This window comes from Catharus ustulatus, chromosome 3, assembly GCF_009819885.2.
Source record: "Catharus ustulatus isolate bCatUst1 chromosome 3, bCatUst1.pri.v2, whole genome shotgun sequence".
NCBI lineage: Eukaryota > Metazoa > Chordata > Aves > Passeriformes > Turdidae > Catharus > Catharus ustulatus.
In genome coordinates, this window is record NC_046223.1 from 44088805 (window position 1) to 44116528 (window position 27724).

General features: G+C 43.4%; 1 protein-coding gene across 1 annotated transcript in view; it reads right to left on the reverse strand.

The window, feature by feature from the left end:
* GALNT2 (polypeptide N-acetylgalactosaminyltransferase 2) overlaps positions 1-6694 on the reverse strand; it is a 90474-nt gene extending 83780 nt beyond the window's left edge. Inside the window, exon 1 of the mRNA XM_033055118.1 lies at positions 6507-6694. Within this exon, the coding sequence (XP_032911009.1) occupies positions 6507-6629 (123 nt within the window). The 5' untranslated portion in view covers positions 6630-6694. The remainder of the gene's footprint in view (positions 1-6506) is intronic.
* Between the last annotated feature and the right edge of the window lie 21030 nt (positions 6695-27724).

The following is a 27724-nucleotide window of genomic DNA, read 5'->3' on the forward strand; positions in this document are numbered from 1 at the left end:
CTTGACTTAACCAAAAGTACTGTGTATTAAATTATAAATTATATGTAGCTACCAAAGGCCAAGCAAACCCATTTTTAGGCTGCTTGGTGGAACTATTTTTAAACAGCTTCTAGGCATTCAACCAGGGTCACTCTGTTGGGACACACAATACCATTAAAAGATGTCTCTTCTATTCTGCAGTAGAGTATCATTGCAAGCAGCTTTCTAGCATGCAGTACTACTTCTCTCATCTGACATATCACCATTTTAAACAAACAGTATCAGTTTTACACAGGCACTTAGAGAATACATCACATTGAAAAACTGAAAGGGTCAGGCAAGACAAAAGAGGAAAAAATAATAGGATTCCAAGTAAAAAATTTGGAATTGCAATTTGCACATGTAATTTTGAAGGCTAAGAATTAAGTTTGCTAAGATGTATTTATATGGGTTATACTTTATGTTCTAGGTTGGTCTAAAGAACAAGTGAGGTAGCATCATTGAGATTAATATTTTAATTATTTTTTTACTTCACATGAAGTCATTGTGCCTTTTCTAAATTACAAAAAAGTGCTATTATATCCCTTTTTATGTTGTATTTTTGGAAGTGTCTAGAACACATGGAAGAAGTGACTGGCATTTATTTGCAATACATCTCAAATCACAAAACTGATGGGACAAAAACAGCTAAGACACATGCACAATTAGTTAGTGGACTACCTAATTTTTAAACTCTATCAGTCTAAGGACATCACTACAACACACAACCTTGGTACAAAGAGATCCCAGAAAGCAGCAAACCACAGCAGCAATGGAATAACACAGAAGTACAGCAAATTACTACAATATCCAGGTGAAAGGGGAAAATAATGGAGAAAGGTGGTTGACTGCCCCATTTGGCATTAAACTACCAAAGAAGTCATACATGTTTCTCCAACCCCTTCTATCTGTGGCCCTGCTCTATTTCTGCCTTTATGAAACAACCAGCTAACAGTAATCCAAGAGCCACAGCATATGTATTAGTCATCAGTTTCTAACCTAGCAGGAGAGGAAATGATAATAGCCCAATACAGCTACAGACCTAAAGAGACTGCACAGGATTTGCAATAGACTACCTTTTCATTGCACCCAAAATTAAGTTTTATGAAATAATCCATAAAAATAAGTGCCTGAATTGCCAAGACAGTAATTTTGTCAATTGACATATGTTAGATTAAGAAAATATACATGTATGACATTTACGTTCTAGTGAGAGGACAGATTTATTATTGAAGTGCCTGTCCATTTAATTTCTCTGCCATTTATTACAGAATCATATAAAAGAAAGATCTATTAGCAGAAACTGTTACCTGTTATAGAAAGGAACATCATTCTCCATCTCCTTAGACCTTCTAGGAAGTGAATGATACAGAAGAGGACATATGACAATTTGACTTTTTTAACCTCTGGTATCTCCACTTGTCTAAAGATCAAGGTATCAGAAATTACATTCAGTGTCACAACACATAAGGGACTAAAATTATATTAAAAATGATGCAGCAAAGTAAACAGTACTTAGAAATTGAAGCAGGCAATGCCTTCCTGTGATGAAAGGAACCAAGAGTTGAAGTGGGTACTTTTAACCCCCTTGTTTCACATACCTCAAGAGAAACACTCAAGCTGCACATAAACAGATTAATGAACTCAAGTTAATACACATTTCCTTTCCTCCTCCCTTAAACCATAAAAAAACACTTAGGTACACTAAATCTACAGTTTATGCAGAAAGAAGACAGCTATGTGTGTCATTATGTAAAAGTCAATAAAAGCCTCCTTTAACAGTAACTGAAATAGTAGAGGAGCTCACAACAAACAACAAAAAAACAACGATGAAAAGAAAGCTTTGTGTATGCTGAAGAGTTATTTTAAAGCTTTATCCATGCAGAACAAGAACTTACAAGGCTTGCTTCTTTTTCCCCTGCTTTACCCAGTGACTGAGATTTTTAATCAGTCACATGATCTATATGAAGTATCGCCTTTTACCTTCAGCTTTATTGCATCTCAGCTAGTTCAAGTACAGTCACCAATCTAAAGTTTGCTCCAAAATAAAGAAAAAAAGCAAGACGAACAAAAGGGAAAGGAAAACTAGCACTATGTACAGAACAACCAGTTCCACAGGAAAAGCCTGCCTCCTTGTGGCCCAACTAGCCCTAAATTAGATTTCTCCAGTTCATTCCATTACACCCAGTAAATCTAGTGAGCCAAGAGAGTAACAGTCTAGTTACTTCTAGTTCAAGGCAGTTTGGACTTTTGGTTTTCAGGGGGTGGGAGATGGAGTTGATGAAAAAGAAAAATGTTTCTAAGTTTAGGGACTACCTGTGAAAGCGATCCATCACTCCTTGCTGAGATATTGCTTTTAGCTTTCTCTAGATAGGGTGGAAGATGACAGAGGTTCCACTTAAAAACAACTGAGATTCTTTACATGGCAACAAATGCAAAAGCTTGCCAGCACTCTGGCACCTAAATCCAGAAGACTACAAACTTTGGTTCAGCTGTGGCTCAACCTTGTAGGCCTCTCTGGATGCCTTAGCTTTCACCAGTAAATCCAGTCTGCTCACAGATCTCCTCCTGGGGATGCCTCTGAGGATTTCACTCTTGGCAGCAGCAAAGCATTTGGCACTTTCAACAAGATGCAGACCTTCTTCTGTCCAGCCTGAAAGGTTTAATTACACGGGGCTACTTTCTAAATGCCTAGAAGAGCAAGTTCTTTAGAAATCAGCTGGAGTTTTTGGCTGATTTTGGTGCGGGGTTTTTTTGCATTGAGTTTTTTAATTTCTTTTTGATTTTAATCCAGTCCCTCTATTGTATAAGAGCTTAGTGGTTCAAGAACTTAAAATCTGTGTGACAAATATACAAATTCACACCAGTGTTAGGAGGGAATCACATCAGGATGACATTGGTTTTTCTAACCATCTTGCAGAAGCTGCTCCATTTTTATGGAAGCCTGAGACAGAGAGCATGAACTGCTTTTGCTCTGGGTTAGGAAATTTATCCATGAAAACAAGGGAACTTCCAGTCTCCACTCCAAAGGCTTTTTGATATAAAACACATTTAGTGAACATAAAAGTAGACCACATTTTTTTTCAGTCTCACAATTGTTAGGCTTGCAACTTGCTCTCTTCTCGGTCACAGCCTCTGTATGGGAACCATTTCCCTAACCTTTAGACATGTGAATCGGACTCACTCTTTCCAGTCTACAACTCAGTGATCCAGATGGAAATGGAGTCAACTGAATATGGCTCTCTCATGTTCACAAAAATTTTGATTGGAGATTCACTGGAGGGAAGGGGAAAAAAAAATCAAAACATTTCTGTCCCCTTCAAGCACATCTTGAATGAAAAGTTTTGATTCTACCCTTTGCTTCCTTTCACATAAATATTTTAAAAAAGAAAAGTTGTCACATACTGAATTTCCAGATGTGGAATACATCACTTCTTTCTACTACAGTTTTTATACCTTGGACCAGAATGAGAAGCATTGCATCCTCCTATTATTATTTTTAGTATTTACACATTTACCGGTCAGACATCTGGTGCTCTGTGTGCTTTAGACTCTGTCATGCCTGCTTAAACCAATATACTGCACACCAAGCTGTGGATTGCACCACTGTTGAGAGGGGCCAAAAACTTTATCAAGGCTGTACCATACACTGCAACATCCAAACAGGTCTTATTAGAAAGGTTATAAATGAAGAACCAAAATAAGCAGGAGCTTAGATTAACTCTGATACTACGTTAATAGGAAAAGCAAATTAGAAAAAAAAAAAAAAAATCACTCTTTTCTCTTACTCAGGTGTAATCCTGGCAGAATGCAAACACCTTCAATTCTACTGAAGAGAGAAAGAATTGGTGGAATTGGTGCTGTTCAACACATCACAGGCCTGGGTGCCATATCAAACAAGTCCAGTATGTCAGAATAACATATTAGGTCTGTGTATGGGGGGAAAAAAAAATATATGTATATATATAATCCTTATGGAAAGACACATTCTGTTTATATAAACAGATCTGTAATTAACATGCAAATTACTTACACAAATTAGGAACTATCCCCTCCTAGTTTTTGTAATTTTATGGACTGAAAACAGCAGAGACTACAATTTATTAAAAGCTGTGTTCTCCTATAAGCAACTCTGTTTCCATCATATGGAAATAGTGGGCAAGTAACAGGGACTATATGAAGTCATACACATCAAGAAATTTACTACGTCAGGGTTTCTGCTCATAAGTTTAGACAGTTTGTGGTTTTTTGCTTTACACAAGTGTCTGACACTAAGTTAATAAGCCTTTTATTGAGACTCAAAAGCTATTACACTACACACATCTTCCTCTACTTACATTTGCTAACCTACACTGAAGCCTGGGATTAAATTTTATGCTTCACTGACAGAAAATAGAATCCTAAATCACCAATCCACATATAATAGTTAATTTCCCCTCTTGTTTCTTGTGGTCACAGTACCTACACTTTCTTTTTTACCATAGCCTTACTTTAAACACAGCACTAGGTTTCAGCTCAAGTCTATGAAGTGTCTCATTTTCTTTAACTTCTCCTTACTAAACTTTTCCAATTACCCAGACCAGTAAGGTTTACTTGATTTTGTGCAGAATAATACCAAATTATGCTACTAAAGCAAGTAACAGGTTCATTGATCTCTTAAAACCATAATAAAACCTGCTACTAATATCAATAATAAACAGCAACAGGTTCTAGCAGATTAAATACCAGACTAACTCAGAAATACTGGTTTCTTTCCCATTTCATTCTCACCAAGTCTTCTAGGTGACCTTGGGCAAATCACTACCCCCACAATGCAGTTTCCCCAGCAGCAAAAATTAATTGAACAGAATTGCAAATCTGTCTGGAAACTCCAAATGTAACACACTATAAGAGTTAAAAATATATTTCCCTATCTGCAGATACATTTGCCTTGATAGCTTTTCTTTATCCCATTATACAGCAGCAGTGTAAGATTGCTCTTACTTTCTAAATACACTCTGGTGGTTCTTCAAGAAAGGTTTTAGGCTACTGCCTGACTTTCTATCACATGCTTGATCTATTTCTGCTACTGTATCTACTCTGAAGGACCAGGAGCTTGTACATGTCAATACATACTTACAATTGCTTTAATATATTACATCAAAAGCTGCTGTTGAACACATTCCTAAGGTACAGAGAGAATAAAAAACAGGACAGAAAGGCAATTATCAGCAAGCACTCATTCTCTAGACCCTTGCTCAAACAAATAGCCATCCAAGTATTTGCTTCCACAACCTGACACAGCAACTAGTCATCAGCATTTTTTTTACACCTACATCGATGAACCAAACTGTATCAAAGAAATTAAAAACATTCTTCTTTTTATACATCAGCTACACCTACAAAACACTACTTTTCATTTAACAGGAGGCAGCAATTTATTAGCAAACAACACCATTCAAGTATAGTGCACTTCATTCAATTGCCCTCCTGCCCTATTCTGGGGTTTTTTGTGAAAAAAATTGCAATTATGAGATGTTTTACACCTTTCATATTTCAAGCTAAAAGGCTTAAACAACAGTTTCTAAAATCTGTGATTTTGCTAATCTTTATTGTGGGGAAAACACCACAAAACAAAAAGTACTTAATTTTTCTAAGCATACATAGTAGGCAAAGTTGCCACTTCCCACATCATGCCACAAAAGCCCGTTCTGATTGACACAAACGCGAACTGTGATGTGCTTAACTTCCAGCTGTGCTCCTGATCGATGAATTACTACAACACCTTGAAAAATCTATTTAATAACTCGATGGCCAGAACACTGAAAAATTACTCATGTATTGTCCGCAGGGAACTTCTCGAACATTAGTAACACTTGTAACATGAGCTGTTACAAGGAGGAAGAGACAGACCTTCCACGCCACAGACACGAAACATGACAAATCCGGCAGTTTCCTGGAATATTGCAAAAGCGGTCGGAAAACGCTATCCTTCGGGCACAGCGCTAAGGAGAAAGCAAAGTGCTGTGCACCCAAAGGGAAAATGTATTAGCAGCCCGGATCCTCGCGCGTTCCCTAGGTGGGAACACGAGCCCGAAGGACTCCGGTGCCGGCGGGGAAGGCAGGAAGGGGCAGACGCTCCGTGCTGGGAGCAGAGCGGAGCCAGCGGGCCCCCCCGCCCCGGAGCGCAGCCCTGGCCCTCCCCACCCTCCCTTCCCACGCCAGCTTCCCCCGGCCCGGGACGTGGCCGGCCGCAGTTGGATAAGCAGCGACGAGACGGGGCTGAAATCGGTCTGAAGTCCACAAAGAAGCCATCTGCCTCCGGGAAGCGGGCTGGAGAAGGGCGGGCGGGAAGGGGGAAGGAGCAGCCCGGGGCAGATTCTCGCCGCCTGGAAGCGAGCGGCGGTGAAGAGACCCCCCCGCCTGCCCGCCCCTGCTCCCAGCCCGAGGCCGCGCCGCCCCGCCGCCGGGGCAGGGAGCGGGAGCACCTTCCCGGGCTGGGCTCTCACCTTCCTCCTGCCGCCTCCGCCGCCGCCGGCCAGTGCGGCGCTGCCGCCCGAGTACATGTAGTAGGCGATGCCCAGCACCCAGAGGAAGGCGAAGCAGAGCAGCAGCCGAGACCTGCGCCGCATCCTCCCTCCCGCGCCGCCGCCAGGCCACCAGGAAACGGCCGCCAGCAGCCGCCGCCTCCGCTCTGCTCCTGCTGCTGCTGCCGCCGCCGCCGCCGCGCAGGGTCAGGGGGCAGAGGGCGAGCGCCCGCCCCCCGACCAATCCCGCGCCGCCCGGCCCCGCGGGGGGCGGGCCGGCCCCGCCGCCGTCGCCATGGTTGCAGCACGCCGGGCCGCCGCCTCCGCCGCGCCCGCGGGCCGGGGGCTGCGCGCCCCCCGCAGGGCGGGCACCGGCGCGGACGGACCGGCACGGCCCGGACCGGCACGGCCCGCCCCTCCCGCCGCGGGCACCCCCGGGACCCCCCGCAGGCCGCGGGTCTCCGCGGGCGCTGCCGGAGCCGGCCCGAGGGGCAGCGGGCGGGCGGCGGAGGGGAGGCCGCTCCCCGCCCTGAGGGACTGCGCGGCTGGGCGGGTTCTCTCCTCCTCGGACTCGTCCCGCTCCCTCCCCGCTCACACTGGCCGGTTAGACGGAGACTCTCGGTACCACAAAAACTCCAGACTGGCTCTGGTCCGCGCCCCGCGCCTGTCCTAGCCCGAAGTGTCCGTGCCGCGCCCCTGCAGCCCGCGGGGTCCCTGCGCGGCGGGGCCGTGGGCAGTGCCGCAGCCGCACCTCGGACACGAGGGGTGCTGCGGGCTCCCAGCGTCTGGTAGTGGCTGCATCCTCGTTCACCACGTCCTCCGAGGACCGTGATACAGAGCTGGTGTGTGGGTCTCACCTCTTTGGAGTTGTCGTGCTCCCCCAGTCATATTGGGTGATCACACAGAGGCTCCCAGGCCCCCAGAAATTCCAGACTGACCACAACACAAAGCTGCGCCTCTCTTTTCAGAACAGAAAATGTGCTTTATGAATGTGTGGTCCCTGAAGTCACTTGAGGCAGGTAGTGAAGCGGGTCTTCATTATGCCTCGAAGGTCAGAAAGCAAAGTCATGTCAGGGCACGTCCACTGCCCTCTGCATAACATTATTGAAGAGATTTTTCCATGGCCCTATGGGACACATCGAGGACCTAACAGCTCACCATCCCACTGAGGTCACATACCTGCTCTGCTTGCACTTCTGAAGTCACCACTACAGCAGTCTGGAAGCATGGGCACCACTAATGCAGGCCTAAAGGGATCTCTGGGGAATTCTGCCTTAGAGGCAGGTCTGTTGATATGGGGTCCTTGCCTGGTAAAAGGATTTTTCTTTGTACTTACCCAGTTCCACCCCTGAACACCCCAGGACAGACATTACAGTGTTGCTAGTTCACTGACTCGCATGTGCACAGCTCACGCTGCTGTTATTCCACGCCAATGAGCTTCCTGTTGTTCAGCATTTGCTGCTATCTCATCCCACTGTGAGACATCAAGAAATGAGAACACAAAACTACCAAGAGACACATTCTCTAACAATTAAAGAGCACCTCTATTTCAGAGGCATAATATCCACTCAAAGGAGAACATTCCTGCTTTTGAAATGGTTTTTGTTGCATTGGGTTTGGTTTTCTTTCTGTCATCTCACTGTGTTTTATCAATAGACTGTTTTACTCCCACGTGTTCTGACTGTACCCCACATTTCTGCTTGTCTCCATACCAATGTCAGGCCTCTGCCAGTCCCGCCACACCAGTGGCTACAGAGCCTCTGTAGCAGACTGCTCACCAAGCTGGGCCAGGATGTGGCCAGGCAGTCTGGTGTAAATTCTGTTCAAAAACAGGAAAAAGTCCAGCAGTTAGAATAAATGGCATCAAAAACTCACCTGCTCACCAGCAGAGTTGCTCCACTGACAGTCGTGTCAAGGCAGGTGAATTGTGTCAGTGTTGGTACTGCCTGGGCAGAAGTTGTCTGGCATGCAGAGATTTCAGGGGATAACTGCATACCTTCCCACCTGCCACAGCACTGCTGGAGAGATAGCATGGGTAAAAAGACAGAGGAAGGAATCCCAAATTAGTATCCATTCGGGATGTGTAAAACAAAGAGATAGATGTCTTCAGAGCAAATGAATCTTTCAATAAACTGAGCATTATGAATTTATTTTGGAGGGAGTTGGAGACAGACTCAGTTTGGGCAAAGTACAAGTATTGGAATCAAATAGCTAGCATCTATTTGAAGTGATGTACACTGGAGAGTATGGGCTGCCAGGAGACACACAGATGTTCTAGATGAGAGTTTTTGCTTTATCCAGAATGTGTTTGATGCAAGTGAGAGCAGTTCCTGCAAAATCACAGACTATGCCTGCATCTAAAAAGACACATGCACACATGTACACACACACACACACACCTCACTCCAAAACTAAATTTCCAGTGGGAGGGTTCTTTATATAAATCAGAGCACTGAGCCAAGCTTGGGAACATCCTAATAAACTCCTGCCTATTGAGCTCTACAGTGAGAGGAGAAGCAGCTTCCCTGCAGCTTCCCTGATTCCTTCACTGGGCAGATCTGCTGAAGGAAAGGGTGCTTTGCATGACGTACATCCCCACAGAAAACATCATACATTTCTGTGTGCTAAGTGAAGCCATAATCCCCTTTAACTTTACAAAATCTGCAGACCACTTAGTTTTTTAACATCTTGCAAAGCCTACAGGAACTTTTCTTGCCATTTTCATAGTCTTAAATACCTTGGGATGGTCTTCAAAGGTCTCTCTGCACCTGCAGGTATTTTCACTGATTTTAGCAATGTGCTTGGATAGATTTTTCCCTTTCCAGCAAAATTAGCCATCCATGCGTGTACAGAAAATTCTTCCATAGCTGCACACCTCACAAGCTTATCGAAATAATCCAGTGCACATGCTCAACCACAGTTCTCAAAAGTTTATAACTCAGTCAAATCAAAACTAATTTCTTCTCAAACAAGCAAATACATGCCTGCTTCAAGGAAGGCTATTTCCATGTCAGAGTTCATTTTTCAGCCTTCTGCTGATAAAGTTACAGAAATGCTCAAAAAGGTTGTAAGAGTCTATTTAGATCAAGAATTTTTTCCCCCCACTCTCCTGGTATTCTGAACTGGCTGAACCAGTTTTGTTCAAGTCTTTCCAAATTATTCACATTTGGACAAAGTCCCAATCCGGCAGATTTCATCCTGAATCATTTATATTTCAGAGACCGCAGAAAACACAGAGGTTTAGAATGGAAAATGTTACGTTTATTTAACTCTAGGAAAAGCTGCCTGCTCTATTACAATGCATTTGCATACAGATATTTCTTTACCTCAAAAGTCCTAACATGTTTAGTCAGCAAAGAAAAACTGAAAAAAATGCACTTCAATTAAAGGAAGGAATTCAAGAAAAATGTAAGATATTTTTAAATTATTTTTCCAGTGCATTTCAAAAGATAATATTAGCATATTTTAAAAGCAGCATTGCTAGAATGATTCACAGAATATAAATGCTTCTGTATCAAGCACAGCCCTTTAAACAAAAGAGAGATCAAGCATGTGAGAGTACAAATGGGAGTGAAATTTGCAGAAGGAATAATCAAAACTTTGCCTTTGATCTGCAGTGCAGACACCTAGATGTGAGGGACAAAATTCTGATCTAGTTAGCTAGGATGTAAACGTCACTAAACTCATATGGGAGAGGGTACAAAGCCAGCCACAACCATGAGCAGACTCATTTAGACAATGCAAAACTTGCTCATCCTTTTCTGGAGTTATATGATCTAGTCAAAGGTGAACAAATCCTTCTGCTGCGCCAATGGAAAGCAGTCCTCACCTTCAGGAATAAGTGAGTCAGTCTGTTACTCATGCTAGCAATCTTGTCCTTGCAAAAACAGGAAGGGAGATTTTCAGACCAGGTCCACAGAAAATAGGTTTAAAAGACTCTAAAAGGCAAAAATATAACCAATGAAGATGTCGCAACCTGTCTGATACATGGAAGCTAAAACGTAGGTGATCTGTTTCATATTACATTCTTTCAAATCTATGCAGTTATGTCACAAAGTAAACAATTTCTCCTCTCTCCTGAGAAAAGTTACTTATTAGCCTAATGTAGGGTGTTTTATAACACAGAAAACACGCATTAACATGAAATTTAAAATACCTTTGTAGAGGATATAGGTCTACTAATGTCTTGAAAGCTTGACTCAGCCCAAACCCAGTATGTGTTTGTAGTGCTAGAATTCATTTTGTAGTGAAAGATCCTGATCCCGAAACATTTATGCAAATGTTTAACTTCATTCAGCACGTATTCCCATTGGAGTCAATTGGACTACTCAGACATTTAAAATTATATGCTTATGGCTGAGTACTTGCAGGATTAAAGGTTAAGTGCAGCTAGCAGGTCTGAAAATCTGTGTGGGTGTTTTGCAATTCCTCACTGCACAGTGGTAACAATGAGAAACAGACTACCTCCTCAGCTAAAGACTTGGGAGTCAACATGTCCTTTCCCATCTGTTTAGATGCCAAGAACTATGTTTGTTTAATTTTTCAGCAGAGTTTCTGATGCTACCCAGAGTAGGCAGACGTGCTGGCAATAGCACTCAAAAGTGGCTCACTTCCAGAAAATCTTGTTACCCTCCAAGAATGTTTTTTGAACTGTTAAAACCCCAAACAGCAATATTGTGCATGCACATTTTACCTTGAAAACAGTGTGCCACCGTGCCTGACCACAGGGTTTGTCAGGCAAGGTCCAATATTCGGGCATTGTGGAACTAAAGCTCTCTCATCCTAGACTCTGAATTTGAGAAGGTAATATCTTCTCTTTTAAAACATAAAATAATGGCTACTTCCTCTAATAGCACTGCTTTTGTGCTGTTTCCACATTTGAGACTGATCAACACATTACATCATGTGATGCAGATATTGTAAACACTGCGCTTTCTCACATGAGTTTGAAGTATTAGCTTAAGCCCTCATGCTTCCAAGGCAAATTATCCATATCTTGAAGCCTTTCCTCTCTATTAAATAAAGTTTAAGGTTCAACATTCCTTGGAGTCATTCAGTTCTACAAAGAGAGGAAACAGATTCTTTTCCTATGGGTGGTGAAGACAAAGAAAGAACAACTCAGCCTTTGCTCAGCCTCCTGCTAAAGATGGCAGAAGCCAGTACAAACTGCAGTCCTACTGCCAGTTATTCTTCCTGAGTCACTTTGCACATTGGGCTGAACTTCAGCAGAACAAAACAAACCTCTTGCAGCATTCTGTAGGCTGCTGATCGGATATCAAAATGTGATATGGCTCAGACATCTCTCTCATAGGAGTGATGATAGATGAAAGAGAGAATCAGTGGAGAGAGACTTGCTGAAACAACAACCTCACCTTTGATTGAAGTAATTTGACACTCCTTCATTGCAATTATCCAAATTCCGAAGGTCATAGCTGCCAGAAGTGGTAAAGACTGATGATCTATGGTCTGAGATGAGGCAGGAAATTCCATCCTTCCTCTCAAGCAAGACTACATAGCAGTAGAGTGCAGTTGTAGTACTGTAAGTCATTTGAGGCTAGGGGTAAACACTATGTGCTAATGCATAATATAAAGTCTATTTTTGTGCAAAAAAGACAAATGTGAACCCATCAGACAATGGTGTTGTAATTTCAACTGGTACTTTGTCCATTCAAATTTATAATCCAGAGCAGTAAGGCTACAGCCAAGAAATTTGAGACTATCTATGATACAAGTTTGCTGCAGCAAAGCATAGAAAATGCAGCTAAGTTACTCTACAATCAAGAAAAATATTATCCTGAGTCAGTGTTCTACCAAAAGCAGGTTTTGTTCATGTATTTACACAAAGATTTTCTTAGCTAGTTGCACCATCATCAGCTTACCACAGGGAATGTCATAGAAAAAGGGAAAAAGAAAGAAAAACACGTAAGGAAGACTGAAGGAGGCATGGTAAGAGGGGAGGTGAGAGTACCAGGAAGCAACACAGGCTTTTGTCTTCCAAAGCTGCTGCACCATCTGCAGTGTCTGAATTGAAAAGATTGATAAGTGGTACAGATCGCCAGCTACCCAGGATATCAGACCCAGATGGCAGGGAGAACCTGATGCTTAGTGAGTGCTCAGTCTAGGTATCTTAAAGGTTTCTCTTCAGTGATTGTGTATCATTCAGAAGAGCAGAGGAGTAAACCTTTCCTTGCTACACAATATTTTAGTTTCAGCTGTTTAGCGGAAAGCATCTTCTTACTTCTTCCCCACTTCCCTCACAGCAGGAGTTAAAGAGTGTGCTTTCAGTCTGAGACATGGCAAGCAGGTCTGCAGTCTCTGGAGAAACATTCTAATCACTGACAATGGCAAGTCACATCAGAAATGCCATCGTGAACAGGCTGAATACATCTCAGATGTCTTTGATTTATTTTTTTTAATATAATTTTCTGTCTTCATACTATTGCCTCCCACTCAGGTGCATGTAGTGGAGCTCATGTCTCAAAAGTGATGTGCTGCCCATAGCAACCTATTCCCACAGGACACAGTGCAATGTAAAAGTTAGCAGCACTGTGCATCCCCAAAGACTCCTCTGCACCAGGTGAAGGACACCAGTCCCCCCACATCTGCCTTAGCACCACATCCACTTTTTGCGTTACGGCAGTGGCTAAACAAATAAACCCCAGTGATGTATTTTTATCAATGCTATATAGTGTACTCCTGGATATTGCTCAAGAATATTTTTCACTGTGCAATTAAAAGTAGTATTTTCACACAGCACTTATCATCAATAAACACATTCGTTTGTCATGTTTCTTTTGCATATTTGTCAATTTGCAAAATTTTGTGTTTGGATCCCACTATCATTCTAACAAATTACACAAGTCTCTATCACATTCAGGAACATATTTCATACAAGAAGGGAAAGAGATGTTTCTTTCAGTTCACATACTCTCTAGAAGTCATATATTGATTTCTCCCAAGTTTAATCTTTCAGTACTTTGGAACAGACAGTAAATAGGCTCACTTACCACAAGAGATTGAAATTGACCCTATTTGCAACCTTCACGACCAGTTTGGCTTTAAACTTTTATCATCATCCCTTAAAATCGTGAATGACACTGTTTCTGAAAACAGGACCGAAAACAACAAACCTGGAGAAATTACTTTTACACTCTTCCTCTTCCAACACATGTGGCCAGATCCACCCCCTCCATAATACAACTGAACCACAAAGACCTTGGCCCCAGTATCTATCACATAAAATAATATGAAAGAGAAACTGGGATTTCCCTGCAGAGACCATGTCTTTTCCATCCCCTTTGATCTTTCAAGAGTTTCAGGTAGAGGAGCAATTGTTTTCTCCCAAGGAGTCAAACATCAAATAAAAGAATTTTCTGTCCTTGTCCTGTGAGTTGAAGGTCTGCGACTTCGTCAGCTGAGGTTAACATCCCTTTTCTTTTCACATTTTACCAGGATATTGCTCACTGTTCTCTGTAGCTTTCAAAACTATATCTGAACCAAGAGACATGCACCTTGGGGAGAGGAGGTCAAATAATGATTTCACTTTTACTTGTAAATTAGATTTTTCCAGCACATAGGGGTGTAAATGAGGCTTTCCCTATGGAAATAACTTTTTTTTTACCTCAGGAATTCACTGTAAGTTCAAGACAGCAATACTTTGTTCAGCTGTAATCTCACACACACTGGTGTAAATTGGGAGTGATTCTGTGGAAGGCCAAGTCATTACAAGAGGTTAAATTGATGTAAGTTGAAAAAAATAATCAAGTTTCCTATACAGTTCCTTCTCTTACTGAAAAATGTACAGTGGAGATAAGAAAATATACGGTGGAGAGGAGAAAAGCACTTCCAGAGTACTGCACTCCAGCATATATGTCTCACCAAATTCTGCTAAAAAGTATCACCACTAGAAATATAGTGCATGAAAATGCTCATGAGGCCACTGTTCCAAAGGCTTGTGTGCAGGGATGGGGGGATGGCAGGGGTGACAAGGGTAAAGAAGGCATAGGAACAGGGAGAGGGAAAGAGAAAGAGAGAGAGAGAGAGGGAGAGGGAGAGGGAGAGGGAAAAAGAGAGGGAGAGGGAAAGGGAATGGGAGAGGGAGAAGAAGGGGGAAAAGAGGTGAGAATTTCCCTCCACTCGGTGATGTATGGGAATACACTGCTTGGGTCAGGTGGCCCAGCAGTAGGGATCTGAAGCTTTTGCACTGTAGCCTCTCACACATTACTTGTTAAGGAGAGAAACCTCACACATTTTGGGAAATGCTTCCCGCTGTGATTCTGGAAATAGAAAACTCTGTGATGCTGAACAATAAAGCACTGTTTCTGGTATCATATCTTTACAAGCAGCAATTCTACTGTATACTTTTTTTTTTTTTTTTTTTGTACTTCTGAGTCATCCTCTCTAGATGGATGTCCCAGGACACTCTTACAGGAACAAATATCCTTGAGTGTACTGCCCCATATAAAACATTTACCAGCTATTCTCTGTGTGTCCTTGTTACAGAGGAGCTCACTAAACACTTGCCTAGGGACACAGATGTACCTGCAGAGGTGCAGTGTGACAGTGGCGAGACAAATGTGCATACACTGTACTGACCTTGGCAGAAATCCTAGCACTCCACCAGCAGGATCCCGTCTTTAACCCATACAGTGCCTGCCAAGCCTGCCACCTAAACCATTGCTTGTCTGAACCATCTGCTCTTTCAGGATCCTGCATGTCATGTGTGATGGAGCAGCTGAGGGGTGGAGTTCTTGCTCAGGAGAGGGCAAGGAGGATGGTGCTTGATGCTACAGACACCAGCACACCTGAAGGCAAGGATCCTATCAGGAAAAGGGCCGTGGCACCCAGGCACACACCTATACACCTCAGAGAAACACAGTGTTTAAGAAATATCTCCCTGTGCTCCCACACTTCCCCAGGAGTCTGTCCAGACACTGGCATAGAATTTCAGCCAGAACCAGAGCAATATCCTCAGTACTTGAGTTTTCCTTGCTTTCTGATGGGACCCTGCTAGAGGCCAAATGCAATGGGAAGCCTCAGCTGCTGCAGGACCACTATTAACTTGTGTCTTTCTCTTTCCTGCTCCTACTTCAGTTTTTCAGTTTCACAGATTTTGTCTTTCTTCCTGGCAGGCAGACTTATTTTAAATTCAATAAAGAGCAGTGCATTTTCTTGCTTTAATTAATCACATATTTTCTGCTAATAATAGTTAACCTGGCAGCTGGAGGTACGCTGGGTTAGATCATGGTGCTCTGTGTTGGCTTTCCACAATGTTTCCTTGCTGTCAAGGCTGCTTTCTTGGCTAGGTTATCTCCAGGCATACTATGTGCTTGAGTAACAATAACAAACAGGAAAAATGAAGCAGTTCATAAGATTATTATTTTAGTTAGATTTTCTGTTCTAAAAGCCAAAAAAACATCAGCAGGCCCAATACACTCAGGAGAGCTGCTTTGTTCTTGTTGGTTTTTTTTTCCCTAGTCACAAAAACACTGAGTTGTTATATAGTTATATCAAAGAATTTGATAGGACACCAAAGAAGTTCAGAATCCCACTGGTGCTTCAAGAGCTCCATTTGATCAGCCATGAGCTCATGTCATAGCTCATAGAGAGAGAAGGAGAGGAATGACGGGAACTTTGTGTTTGAAGGACCTGAACAGATTTGGATCTCAAGTGCTTGTCAGGGTCCCTCTGCATATGTCATTCTATTAGCTCTTGAAAAACTGTACTGCACAGGAAAAAAGACCTGAAAGAGAGGGCCTCCAAGAGCCAGGAGAACACTGACAGGGTTCTCATACCCCACTCCCAAAGAGAAGGAAGCAGGGTCCCGGTGGAAACTTGAGGCAGTAGCTAATACATGCTGAGAGGAGTTAGTGTGCTTCTGACATTCTAAGGAATGCAGAACCAAAGAGCATGTCCCTGCAAAAATGAGAAACGTCTGAATTTACCAGGTGGAGAGGTTTCACTTTCCAAGAAGAATAAAGTTTTTAGAGAGGAAGCTCTCCAGTGAAGGAAACGCTGCTAGAACTGTGCTTTTATCCTGCCTGCCCCATGGCAAGTGACATTATTTAGAGCTGAGAAAAGTTTGAATAAATAAGTCAGCTGAGCCAAGGAGGCTTTTCAGTGTGTAATCAGTTACTCCCTTCCCATGTAAGTCTCTCTGCCAAGGTTTTCCTCTGCTTCCTTGAGAAAAGCCCAGAAGCATTCAGACTGGTCTTGCCACAAGCAGGGTCTTGATGTATTTGCTGGGAGAGTTGGCAGCCCCAGGCAGCTGGGAACAGCACACACAGAGCTCCCAGGCTCCACCAGAGAGAACTGGCAGCTCAGTCCCTCCCAGTGCTGTTCAATAGCTGTCTGTGAGATGGTCTGGTCTCAGCCCACTCAGAGTGGGTCAGAGTCCACAGCACAGCTTAGGATCAACATTTGCACTTGTGACAGGCACCTGTGTGGTGGGACCTCAGCTGAGTGCCCACACTGCTCTTAGCCCTACTGGGCTGAGATATAAACCAGTAAGGGAGCCTCAGTAAAGCCAGCATTGATCCTGTTCCTGCTCTATGGAAAAGAAAGGCAACAGATGCTGTTGGCCCAGCACCATTCAGAGCCATGAAATTTGCTAGAACCAACCAAAAAAAGTGAACAGATACAAGTGGAATTTACTGTACTTTCTGTTCATTGTTCCATTTAGATCTCCAGGAATGAAAATAACCCTACAGAGAAAAAAAAAAGACCAAAACCCTTCAAGTGAAGGCAGGATGAATACCTTCTGGAAGCAAAAAGATATATTTTGTCAATTGATTACACAGATGGGAAAATCACACAAGCAGTGGCAAGGTTGACAGCAATTTGGGAGAACTGGCAGCATCCCAAAGGCTAAGGAAAGTATCCTCTTCTTTCAATGCTTCTTGACATTTTCTCAGACACCAAGTTCACAAATTGTGCATTTCTGAGTTCAGAAAAAACCTTCCAAGCTTGTCAAGAGTATGGATGCTGCAATTGTCAGCCCAGAGGTGTAAGACCTCTGTAGGTGCTGCCATTTCTTTTCTTGCTTTTTTTTTTTTCCTAGAGATGGCTCTTGTAACATCTTGACTCCTGAGCAAGATGAATTCTGTCACTGTGCCAAGTCTTAGCACTAGGCAATGGAGGGCAAAGATAAGGCTTCAGACGTGTCCCACTTATATGTCAAAATACTGCAACATTGACAAGTACTTTAGTGCCTAACATTCCCTGAATACTAAACTTCTTCCTGGTACTATCTTGTACTGTACAATATGGCTCTTTTTATACTTCAGTATACCAGCATCTTTTTTCATTTGCAGTTAGGCTGGTAGAGGAAAAAAGCCCCTCACAAAAATTACGATTGCATTTTCCCAATCTTTGCTGAAGTGTGTAGTACATGCAAAATAGTCGCACAAACAGGGATTAGAAATCCTAGAGCTAAGATATATTCCCACCTTTTTCATTCTGAAGTGTTCTTTATCAGAGTTTAGCTCACTGTTTCTCTTTGCCAGGTTTAAAAATACTGTTTTATTATCTAGCTCAGTATCTTCTTGCTGTTCTCAAATGATGGAATGGAGAGAGCATTTAATAAATTTGCTGATGACACCAAGGTGGGAGTGTATGGAAGTAATTCAGAAGATGGGATCAGAATACAAAATTATCTCAGTATGTTGAAGAAAGAGTCCAAAATATCAAGACAGAATTTAGTGACAATACATATGAAGCCGTACATGGAGAAATGAAAGATCAAATGCACAAATACAAAATGAGAAATCACAAAAGAGTTGGAAGGGCTGGGGGAAAAAGGGATATGAGAACTAGAATATGACTCAATGCAAATACGAGCAAAGCAGTTAAATCTCCTGAAAGACAAATCTCATATGAGATGCATTATTACAGGAGTGTCAAATGCAACAGGGAATTATTCAGCTCTTCAATGCATTGATGAGGAGCCAGCTAGTGCATTGGATCTAGCTGTGGGTAACTGTTTTTTAAAAAGCGTTAAAAACATAAGACATTGAGAGAATATGGCCTACCAGAAACATCTTGTATAATTAGGTTGGTCACTCTAGAAGCTTCTCAGGGAGATTTGATTGTGGTTTTCCAGTATATGAAAGACTGTCCAAGAAAGGACAACAATAACTTACTTCCTTTGCTCAGTTTTCAGGAAAGAGTCCAGTGGATCTGGCAGAATGGCAGTTAAGCGATGAAGGAAAATCCAGAGCTGGCTAATAATTCTTAGGAACACTTGGGACTCTGCTCATAGAAAAGTTTAGGAGGAGATCTGACAGTGCTACTGGTATATTTTATTCCACTTGGAGCAGGGAAATTTTCTCAGTGGTTTCTTACAGCTTGTCAACATTCTCAAACCTATTTTATCAAAAGATCCATCCAGTTCCTTTTTGTTTGCAGCGGCACAGAGTTGAAGCTGAGCTGCAGGTGCTTTTCAGGCACTTCAACACTTTGGCAGTTACAAATTCAGGATCACACACCTTTCCTTTCTCATGCTTTTCTTGGACAAGCAGGGATCATTGTGGTCATCCAACTCAGCTCCCTGCTTTCACATGTGGATTTTCCAGTAGTGGGAGTCATGTGAAATTTCCATTTCCTTTTCTCTCCCTGGTGAACTGTGCATGTTCACAGCTACACAGTATGAGTAAACTCCACACATACTCCCTTTCCAGTTACTCCTAGATCTTATTCTGATGTTGGACTCTATCCCTAATATTTTCGAGATCACCCTGAATCTTTGTCTTCTCTGTAGTTGAAGGCAGAGAAGGTTTTTTCAGGTTTTGGCTGCCCGTGAAGACCCTTGCAATTCAATCTCTAGCAGGATCAACTCTGCTAAAGGTAAAACTTGAGCTGTGGGAAGCTGGAAGCCATCTGACCTGAGCCATGGGCTGCTGTGCAGGTGCTGTGCAAACTACTGCAAGTCCTGCATCCCTACCCACCAGAGCCCAAAAAATGAGGAATCCACAGCACTGTTCCATTTTACCCCCTGCAGGTTACAGTACAGGGAGTGCCTGTGCTTCAAGAAGATGAAGGCACCACCATCACCTCAGCTGCTCCTGTCTCGGTGCTGAGGAGCAGTGTGGGCAATGTTTGCCTTGGTCTCTCCTCCCTTGCGTGCTGCTGACAGTGCTGTGGTATCAACAAGTGCGAGACAACCTCGAATTACAAGATACAGTTTATCTGCAGGAGGATGGAGCACCACACAAGCTGATTTGCCTTGTTTCACTGTGGCTCTTACTTGTTCACAGTCCCAAAACCCCCCGTAATGCAATCAACAGAATGACAGCCTCAGGCAATTGCACCTTTTTACACTTTCCAAGAAAAGAATTACTTGCATAAAAGCTTCTACATTTTGCTTTACTACCTCTCCACATAGATTTGGTTGTCTGTTGAAGCAGGAGGAGGATATTTTCCAACCATAAAGAAAACACTGCGTGGTGATGCAAGGAAGATCTCCAGTCTGATGATGTGCCTTTATTTTCAGAATACTATTTTTTTTCAAAAAAGATTTAAAGCCAGAATAAAGGAAAGCTCCTGGTGGAACTCTAATTTGCTCTCCTTCGGCTGCTAGTACATCACCACGCACCAAAAAAGGTCACTGCATGGATGCACTTAGGTGACTCCTAAGAAAATCTCAAGAAAACTTCTGGTGCAGAAGATTCACACTTGCACCCAAATGCAGGGGCTTGTGGGCACACAATTCAGGCACCACCAAACTTACCTAGTGCTCCTGCCTCTCAGCAGTCATGCTCTGCAGAAACTGAAAAATTTAAATTTGTTGCCGTAATGTTCTTGCATCAGCCTTTCCACAGTATCATTGATTTTTCTCTTTTTCTCTTGCACATTCTCAGCCATCCAATTCTCCATCTACCTCACTGTCTTGCCAGATTCTTATCCCTTCTCTCTCACAGACAGGCCCTTTGCTCTGCAGAGCAACCCTCTGACTTCATAGGTTTAATCACACTGAGCAGCAGATGTTATGTGTAAGGACATTAAAGTCTGTTTCTGCTTGCTTCTTACTTCCTTTCACAGCCTGTGTTTTCCTATCACTAACTTAAACATGTTATTTTTAACATTTTTTACATGTTTCAGCATCTTCCCTTCTCTCCTTATTTTCACAGATCTTAATGTTTCTATTTCCTTTCTTCCTGTTCCACAATTCCCTCTCCCAACTTCCCCTAAGAAAAATGAACACATGGTAAAATACTCTGTTTTTCTCATTGTTTCTCCTTTCCTTCTCTTCTAGTCGTTTCTCTAATTCTATCCCATCTTCCACTTACTTTCCTTATGACACTCGAGGACATGTTTCCTCAATTATTTATGGATTTATTTACTTATATATTTATTGCTTTTGGCTATTGTCCTTACAGAAGCCCTCACAATTTTCACATTTCCCATCAGCTCCCAGTTTTGACTCATGTTCCCTGGAGGTGGGGTAAGTTTCTGTTCTCTCTCCCTCCAGCTACAAGTACTCTACAAGCCAGAGTACAATTACAGCTGAAGAAACACCTAGTTTTACAATAGCTCAGTAAGAAAAATAGCAGGACTATAGCTGCACAGAGTTTAGCATGGACTGCAAAGTCTGTCCAAGATCTCAATAAATACATGGAACCTTAACTGTGGCTCTGTTCATTGCTGTGACAAAAATACAAGGCCCAAGAGAGGTGTAAACCCATTCTTGCATAACAAAGTAGCTGTAAGAATTGCAGCAGGGAGCTCACAACCTTCGTGAGTTGTTCACGAAGTTGTACATTACCCCAGCCTGTGCTGCTGAATGCTCTGAAAAATGCAGAAACTCTACTGGGCTTCAGAGGCAGATGTTCCCAGGGATTTTCCAGGAGACATAGTCCAGTCTAGAAATGGTGGTGGAGAGAACTGTGCCCTCTTTCCTTACACATCTTTCCTTACAACTCATGATACCCCAGGATATCTCTGCCCAGAGTTTGCCAGATGCCCAGGAATACAGCCTTTCAGCTGCTCCCTGCAGAGCTCTCAAGGAAATTTTCTGCCCCAGACAAGCGGGATTTTCTGTAGCCCCTCAGTGAGCAGCATTTAGGAGTTCAAGCAGGGAGTAAGGTAATGGAGGTTAATTTTTGGCAGCACCTCACATCACCAAGTGCCCTGGCTGTGTGCTATTCATGTCCAGGAGAATTTTGCCTTTGTATTCAAAGGAATAAGAGAAGCCTTGCAGTGTTTGCTTCCAGTAAGATGCAGTAAGATACTTTTTCTACATGCAAGAAGTGGTATAAAAGAAAAAAAGTGAAACACAATAAAAGGAAAAGCAGACTTGTGTGGTTTAGGAATGAGGTACTGGAATTCCCACTACAGCTGATTTAACTCCCAGTTTCTCAGCAAGGCTGGTTCCCCAAAGTACAGTTAGCAAATGAAATTAGCTTGGTACCTAATGCACCAGTGAAAGCCTTTGATGGTAAGCCCCAAGGATAAGGGACTGAGAGCCAGACTCACCAGAGCACACAACGTGCCAGTTTAACTTGGCTGGGAGTCAGGCTCTGCGTGCTTTTCTTACACAGTGTACAAAACCGAGCTTGTTGGCAATGCTCGATAAATAAATAGCGATAACGAAATCTGCAGCATAACCAGAAGGATACCCGGAAATTACTTGTGTGTGGAACTCCCTTGGACATGGCACGTTGCCTTCAGCACCGGGAAATACACTTTCACCGCAAGCTCAGAGTACAGTAATTAATACTTTTCAACAGTTATTCCAGAGTGATAAAAGCAATAATCTGTGGGTGTGGTAGGTCAAATAGTACATACAGTAGTTTCACGAATACAAGCCGCACGGAGTATAAGCCGCACTTCCGGTGCCTCGACAATGTTGCTGTCTTTGTCAATAGATAAGCCGCACCCCGAATATTAGCCGCACTTTCGTTCGTAGCGAGAATCCGTGCGCAGCTTTCACAAATTGGCCAATTAGTAACAGGATCGCGGCATAACGGGCTTTACTGGCTCGGGGTGGGGCCAGGAAGGCTCGGCCCGCTCATGGTTGCCGACGGGGCCGGCCGGGTGGTGCTGCAGCCGCCGCCGGGCTCACTGGCCCCCCTCTCCCGTCAGCACCGCCCCGCTGCCGCGTTTGCTTGCCCTGCCGGCGGGCCAGCCGCCGCCACTGCTGCCAGGCTCGCCGGCCGCCCCGCGCCGCGTTTGCTAGCCCTGACGGCAGGGCTGCCGCCGCTGCCAGGCTCGCCGGCCGCCCCCTCCCCTCTGCACCGCCACCACGTTTCCTCGCCCTGGCCGGCACTGCAGGCCCCCGCACCGCCAGGCTCCCCCACGCTGCTGGCCCCGATTCTGCTGGGCTTCCCTCGCTGCCAGGCAGCCCCACCCGCCGGGCTTCCTGCTTCTGCCATGCTCCCCTGCACTGCTAGCCCCAGTTCTCCCGGGCTCCCCCGCCATGCTGGCTCAGGCTCTGCCGCCCGCCCCCCACACTGCTGGCCCCGCCTCTGCCAGGCTTTCCCACCTCTGCCGGGGCCGGCCGGGCTCCAGCTTGGCTTGGGGCTGCCGCGGGCTCTCACTGTTGGCAGCTTTTAGAATATTGTTCATGTATTAGCCGCCCTCGAATATTAACCGCACTTCTGGGTTTCCACCAAACTTTTGGTCAAATTGGTGCGGCTTGTATTCGTGAAATTACTGTAAATTATCAGTAAGACTCTGTTTAAGCCCAAACCAAAAGGATGGTGTTCTGGGAACAATGTCTGAAGTGTTAATCATATCTGACTTTTTTCTTAATGTACAGTCCAACCTTTGCATCTTGATGCTGCCAGACTTGTCTATGGTACATCACTTGGTTTATAAATAAAGAGAGCAAAATAAAAAGCCTGGAAGAGTCCAGAAGGCACAAAAGTGTGTGTTGATGGAACAACATCTATCTCAGAAATTGTCCTTCATCTCATGTTGTTCAAAAGTGAACCACTGCAGTGAAAAAAGGGATTTTTAGTTTTGCAAAGTTTTTCTTTAGGTCTGTACTATTCTTTTGAGAGTGATTGCAAGGTACAAAGGAGAACTCTGCAGCAATAAAATGCTGTGCAACGGCCAACAGGTAAATAATCCAGCACTATGGACAAACACATGAACACCAGCTGTTTCCAGCTGGCATTAAATGCACCTCAAATTGCAACTCAGTGCTTTGGATTGGGAGCTACTTGTTGTCAATTGGCATCTCAGTTATTCCCATTCTAGGATTTTGGAAAATTCAAGAGTCACTGCCTGGCTTAGGGCTACCAGAAACATTACTGTATGGAGCAAGGAGCTTACCATCCCTCCAGATCAGCTTTGGATGCCCAGCTGTGACCAGAGCAGCACCAACCACAAGACATCCCCACAAATCCACCTGGGCAGATGTGCTCTGCCCTGGGCCAGCAGAACCTCTGAGCCCCTGGTACGCAGCTTCAAGGGTGATATTGATGACTTGCGAATTGTAATGGACTCGAGCTTGACCCTGCCATAGATAAAGAATTGGCTGAATTCCCACAGAATTCAGTTGGAAGCAGGATGAAACCACAGGATCATGTGGTCCCTGCTGTGATGATAAGGTAATATTGTGTGATTGTTATTAATACTATAGCTAGACAAGAATCATGCTGTCATACAAGCACCAAGGGAAAAATCTCTAAATCAAATGCATTTAAATCATATTTAAGGCATATCACCAAGTGCAAGAAGAAAATCTTTAAGAAAGAAATTGAGAAATGAAAAGAAGGATTAGAAGATGCTTGTGTTCTGAACACAAGTAGCACAGTGATGTTCTTTAGAAGATACAATTAGGAAATACTGAAACCATGTGATTAGCATCTAATAAACATTTACTCAAAACAGTTGAACAGTACTTCACAAACAACATGAGATTTGCAGAAGATGAAATGGTATTTTTACGAATGAGTTACTGAAGTTTATTCTGGGTATAGCAGAGAGCAAGAAGAAAGCACAAAAGCCATCTGCTGAGATGGAAAATCATTCATTTGCCAGTCTTTTCTTCCATCACTACATAGAGAGGAATACTTTTCTCCCACTGATGTTCTTCAGGTGATTTCTCCCCTGCTCATGCTGCTCACATAAAAGCCACAGGGTGCAATATGTTGATAGGTCTGGACCAGATGACGTGTGTCTCAGAAACTGAACTTCCACATCAGCAGCTAAACACAGCCTCTCAGTCAACGTCTGGCAGAGGAAACAAACCTAGGATCTTCTGTATGTAATTTTTTTCTTTCCAAAAACCAAGGCACCAGCAGGGAAGGTGTCTCATATAACCCACTCCTCAGAGATGAGTCCTTCTATTTCTGGGGTTTGCCATGACTGGAAAACAGGGCATACCTGAGGTGTGTCACGGACATCCTTCCAGTCCAGGAGGACTGTGTGGGTGAAACAGTGCTGAAGGAAAGTTGGATCTAGAGTTTGTGATACTTGGATTTTTAGTGTGATGTACATTTTGAGGAGGAAGAAAATGAAAAACAGCTCCAGGTTTAGATAAAATGGACTGGAAAAAAATAGAGGTTTTGTGAAATGAGTAACAGCCTATCCATAACTAATTTCCATGAAATATTTTGTTTTATTTGAGATAGCTTGTTTCCATCTCAAATTATGTTGCATAACTAATAATAATAATAATATTATTCATAGGACTTTCCTAAACAAGACAAAATTGTGAATACTGGTCCTCAAAAGCTGCACCTCTTCATACACACAGCTACTCCTACCCTCTGTGCATCACATAGAAGCTTATAACACATTCTTGCTGGGGGCTACAGAGATGGTTGCCAAATGTTTCCCTATTCTGTCCTGTATGAGCAGTTACTGACTTTTCAGGGGGTGGCATTCAAAGACCTCTCTCAAACAAACATTTAATTCAAAAGTACTTAAAATATGACTCAAGTCCCCTGCTGTGATGTCCTAGATGTAGTTTCCAACAGCAAAACTGTCATTGTTCTTACCAGCCTTCTAACAGTCTGCACTGGAGATTCTTCTGTCTGAATTGGCTGGGTTTGAACCCCATTATTTGCAGCACAACAGTAGCAAATACTGTATTCTCGGTGTCATCCTATCACAAGAAAAAAATACAAAATTCTCAGTTTTGCAATAGTACCAATATACATCTACATTTCAGGCAAATTTGCACTGTACTTTCAGAACTGAATTTCAGGTCTTGGTATGCTTCCAGATCACTGTGTCTCTTCTGGCATTCATCAAAGTACTGCACTGTACTGACAGTCTGCCGTGTCATAGTGGTAAAATATTCTAATACAGAGGTTTAAGTAGTATTTACAAATTGAAACTTGCAAGAAGAAGCAAAAAAAAAAAAGTAAACTTTCCGTGTTAAATAAGTTCTGATAAAATTTACTGCAACTGGAGACAATGTGGGCAGAAGAATGTGGGTTTGTTCATGGTGCTGCCTTCAGCTGCAGGAATGTGCTCTGGGCGTGTGAAGTGATGGAGTTGAGCATGAGCCAGCACCAGCACCCGCAGGCTTCTGGCTCTCACTCCCCTACTGAAGGCACCAAATGCCTCTGCTGACATGGACACAGAGGTTCTCGCAGGAAAATCTTCACGGGATTTCAGAGAAGTAGGTTACTGCCTCATGTCTGTCTCCAGTCAACATTTGCTCCAGATGTCCTTAAACCTGGTTATCTCTCCAGCCACCTTAGGCATGGCAGATAGTCATGTTCCGGGCTTGTTGATATGGGGACATCCAGAAGAATTAAATTGATTTATCTTTGGAAGGGGATTAGGTGATGACACATAATCAGCAGCGGATTAAACGCTCTCATTCAGAAATAGAGAGCCCCTAATTCAGTTTATCTTAATTCATTCTGGAAGGGAGCTAGGGCTGTGACTGAAGCATAGGGAAGGCAGGCTTGGGCACAGCTGCTGCTGTGCTCCCACAGCTCTCCCTCAGCCATTTGGCAGGGGCTCCCAGCCCACCCAAAGTGTTGGGGAAGGAGGGGTGGGATAAAGCAAGCCTCCACTCCTTCCTCACCCCCATATAGCTCACAGCCCATGTCTAGAGGCACCAGGTCCTGAGTAGGATGACTTGGAGCCTCAGCAGTCCCCACACCACAGCTACTGGACCCTGGCCTGGCTGATGAGTTCCCAGACCCATCTTTGGAAATCTCCCTTTCTCCATCCTCCTGAGATATTTCAAGAACTGGGGTTCTGTCAAGGTCACGTAAGAGCCCAACCGACTGATTAATCTGATGAATTAATACAAATACAGAATGAAATACAAAGATTTGGCTTTTGAAAGTTTGCTGGCAAAAAAATCGTAAACAAAACAGGGCAACAAACCCTACAACCTGTTTAGCTGCTAGAACACTGCTGCACAGTGGACTCCTGCTCATCTTTCATTGTAGGCATTTCCCAGATGATGGACATTTGTTTTTGAAACTCAGGTTGTTGTGTGTTATTTACTTCATACTATATACAGAAAAAGAAGACAAGTGTGAAGGAGTCAGTCCTCTTTATCAGGTCCTGCTGTAGCACACACAAAGCACACACATGGCTTTCTCTCATCTGGAGGCAGCCAAGGCTGCAGGAAGGGAAGAGGTCTCTTGGGACATAGCCTGGTAGCCATAAGAGCATGCCCTGCATGAGCATGCATCAACACCCTTTGCTAAAGCAGTTTCTCTTTCCCATTTGAAATCCCAGCATCTGTGATAAGCAACCTCTTTAGCCCAGCTGATACTGATGAAGTGTCATGAAGAAGGTGGCTCACAGTCTGGTACATGCTCTCTCACAAACTGCACTTTGCTTTCATTTAAGGTCACAGTTTGGGCTTGCTTTATCCCAACCAAAAATCAGCTGCTTTGCTTTCAGACACCTGCTCAAGCTCCCAGCATAAGAGCAGGTCTCTCCCCTGACTTGCCTTTTCCAGATGCTCATAGTGATGCATTACACTGAATAATGGCAACTTTAAAAGAAATTGGAATCTCTTCAGACTTCAATTGACCTTAAATATAGGTTCTGTTTCTAAAATCCCTTCCTCAGCAAAAGTGGTTGTCTGGGAGAATGGGTAATGGAATATGGAGCACTGCTGCCTCACCCTGTGCTTGGCAATTACCAGAAATTGTTGCTGTTTGACAGAAACTTCCGTGTGATTGTACACCTCTGGCAGTGATGGTCTTGAGTCCATAATTTCTACTAGTATGCCATTAGTTAACTCTCTGTCGTGGCAGCTCACCCAAACAAAT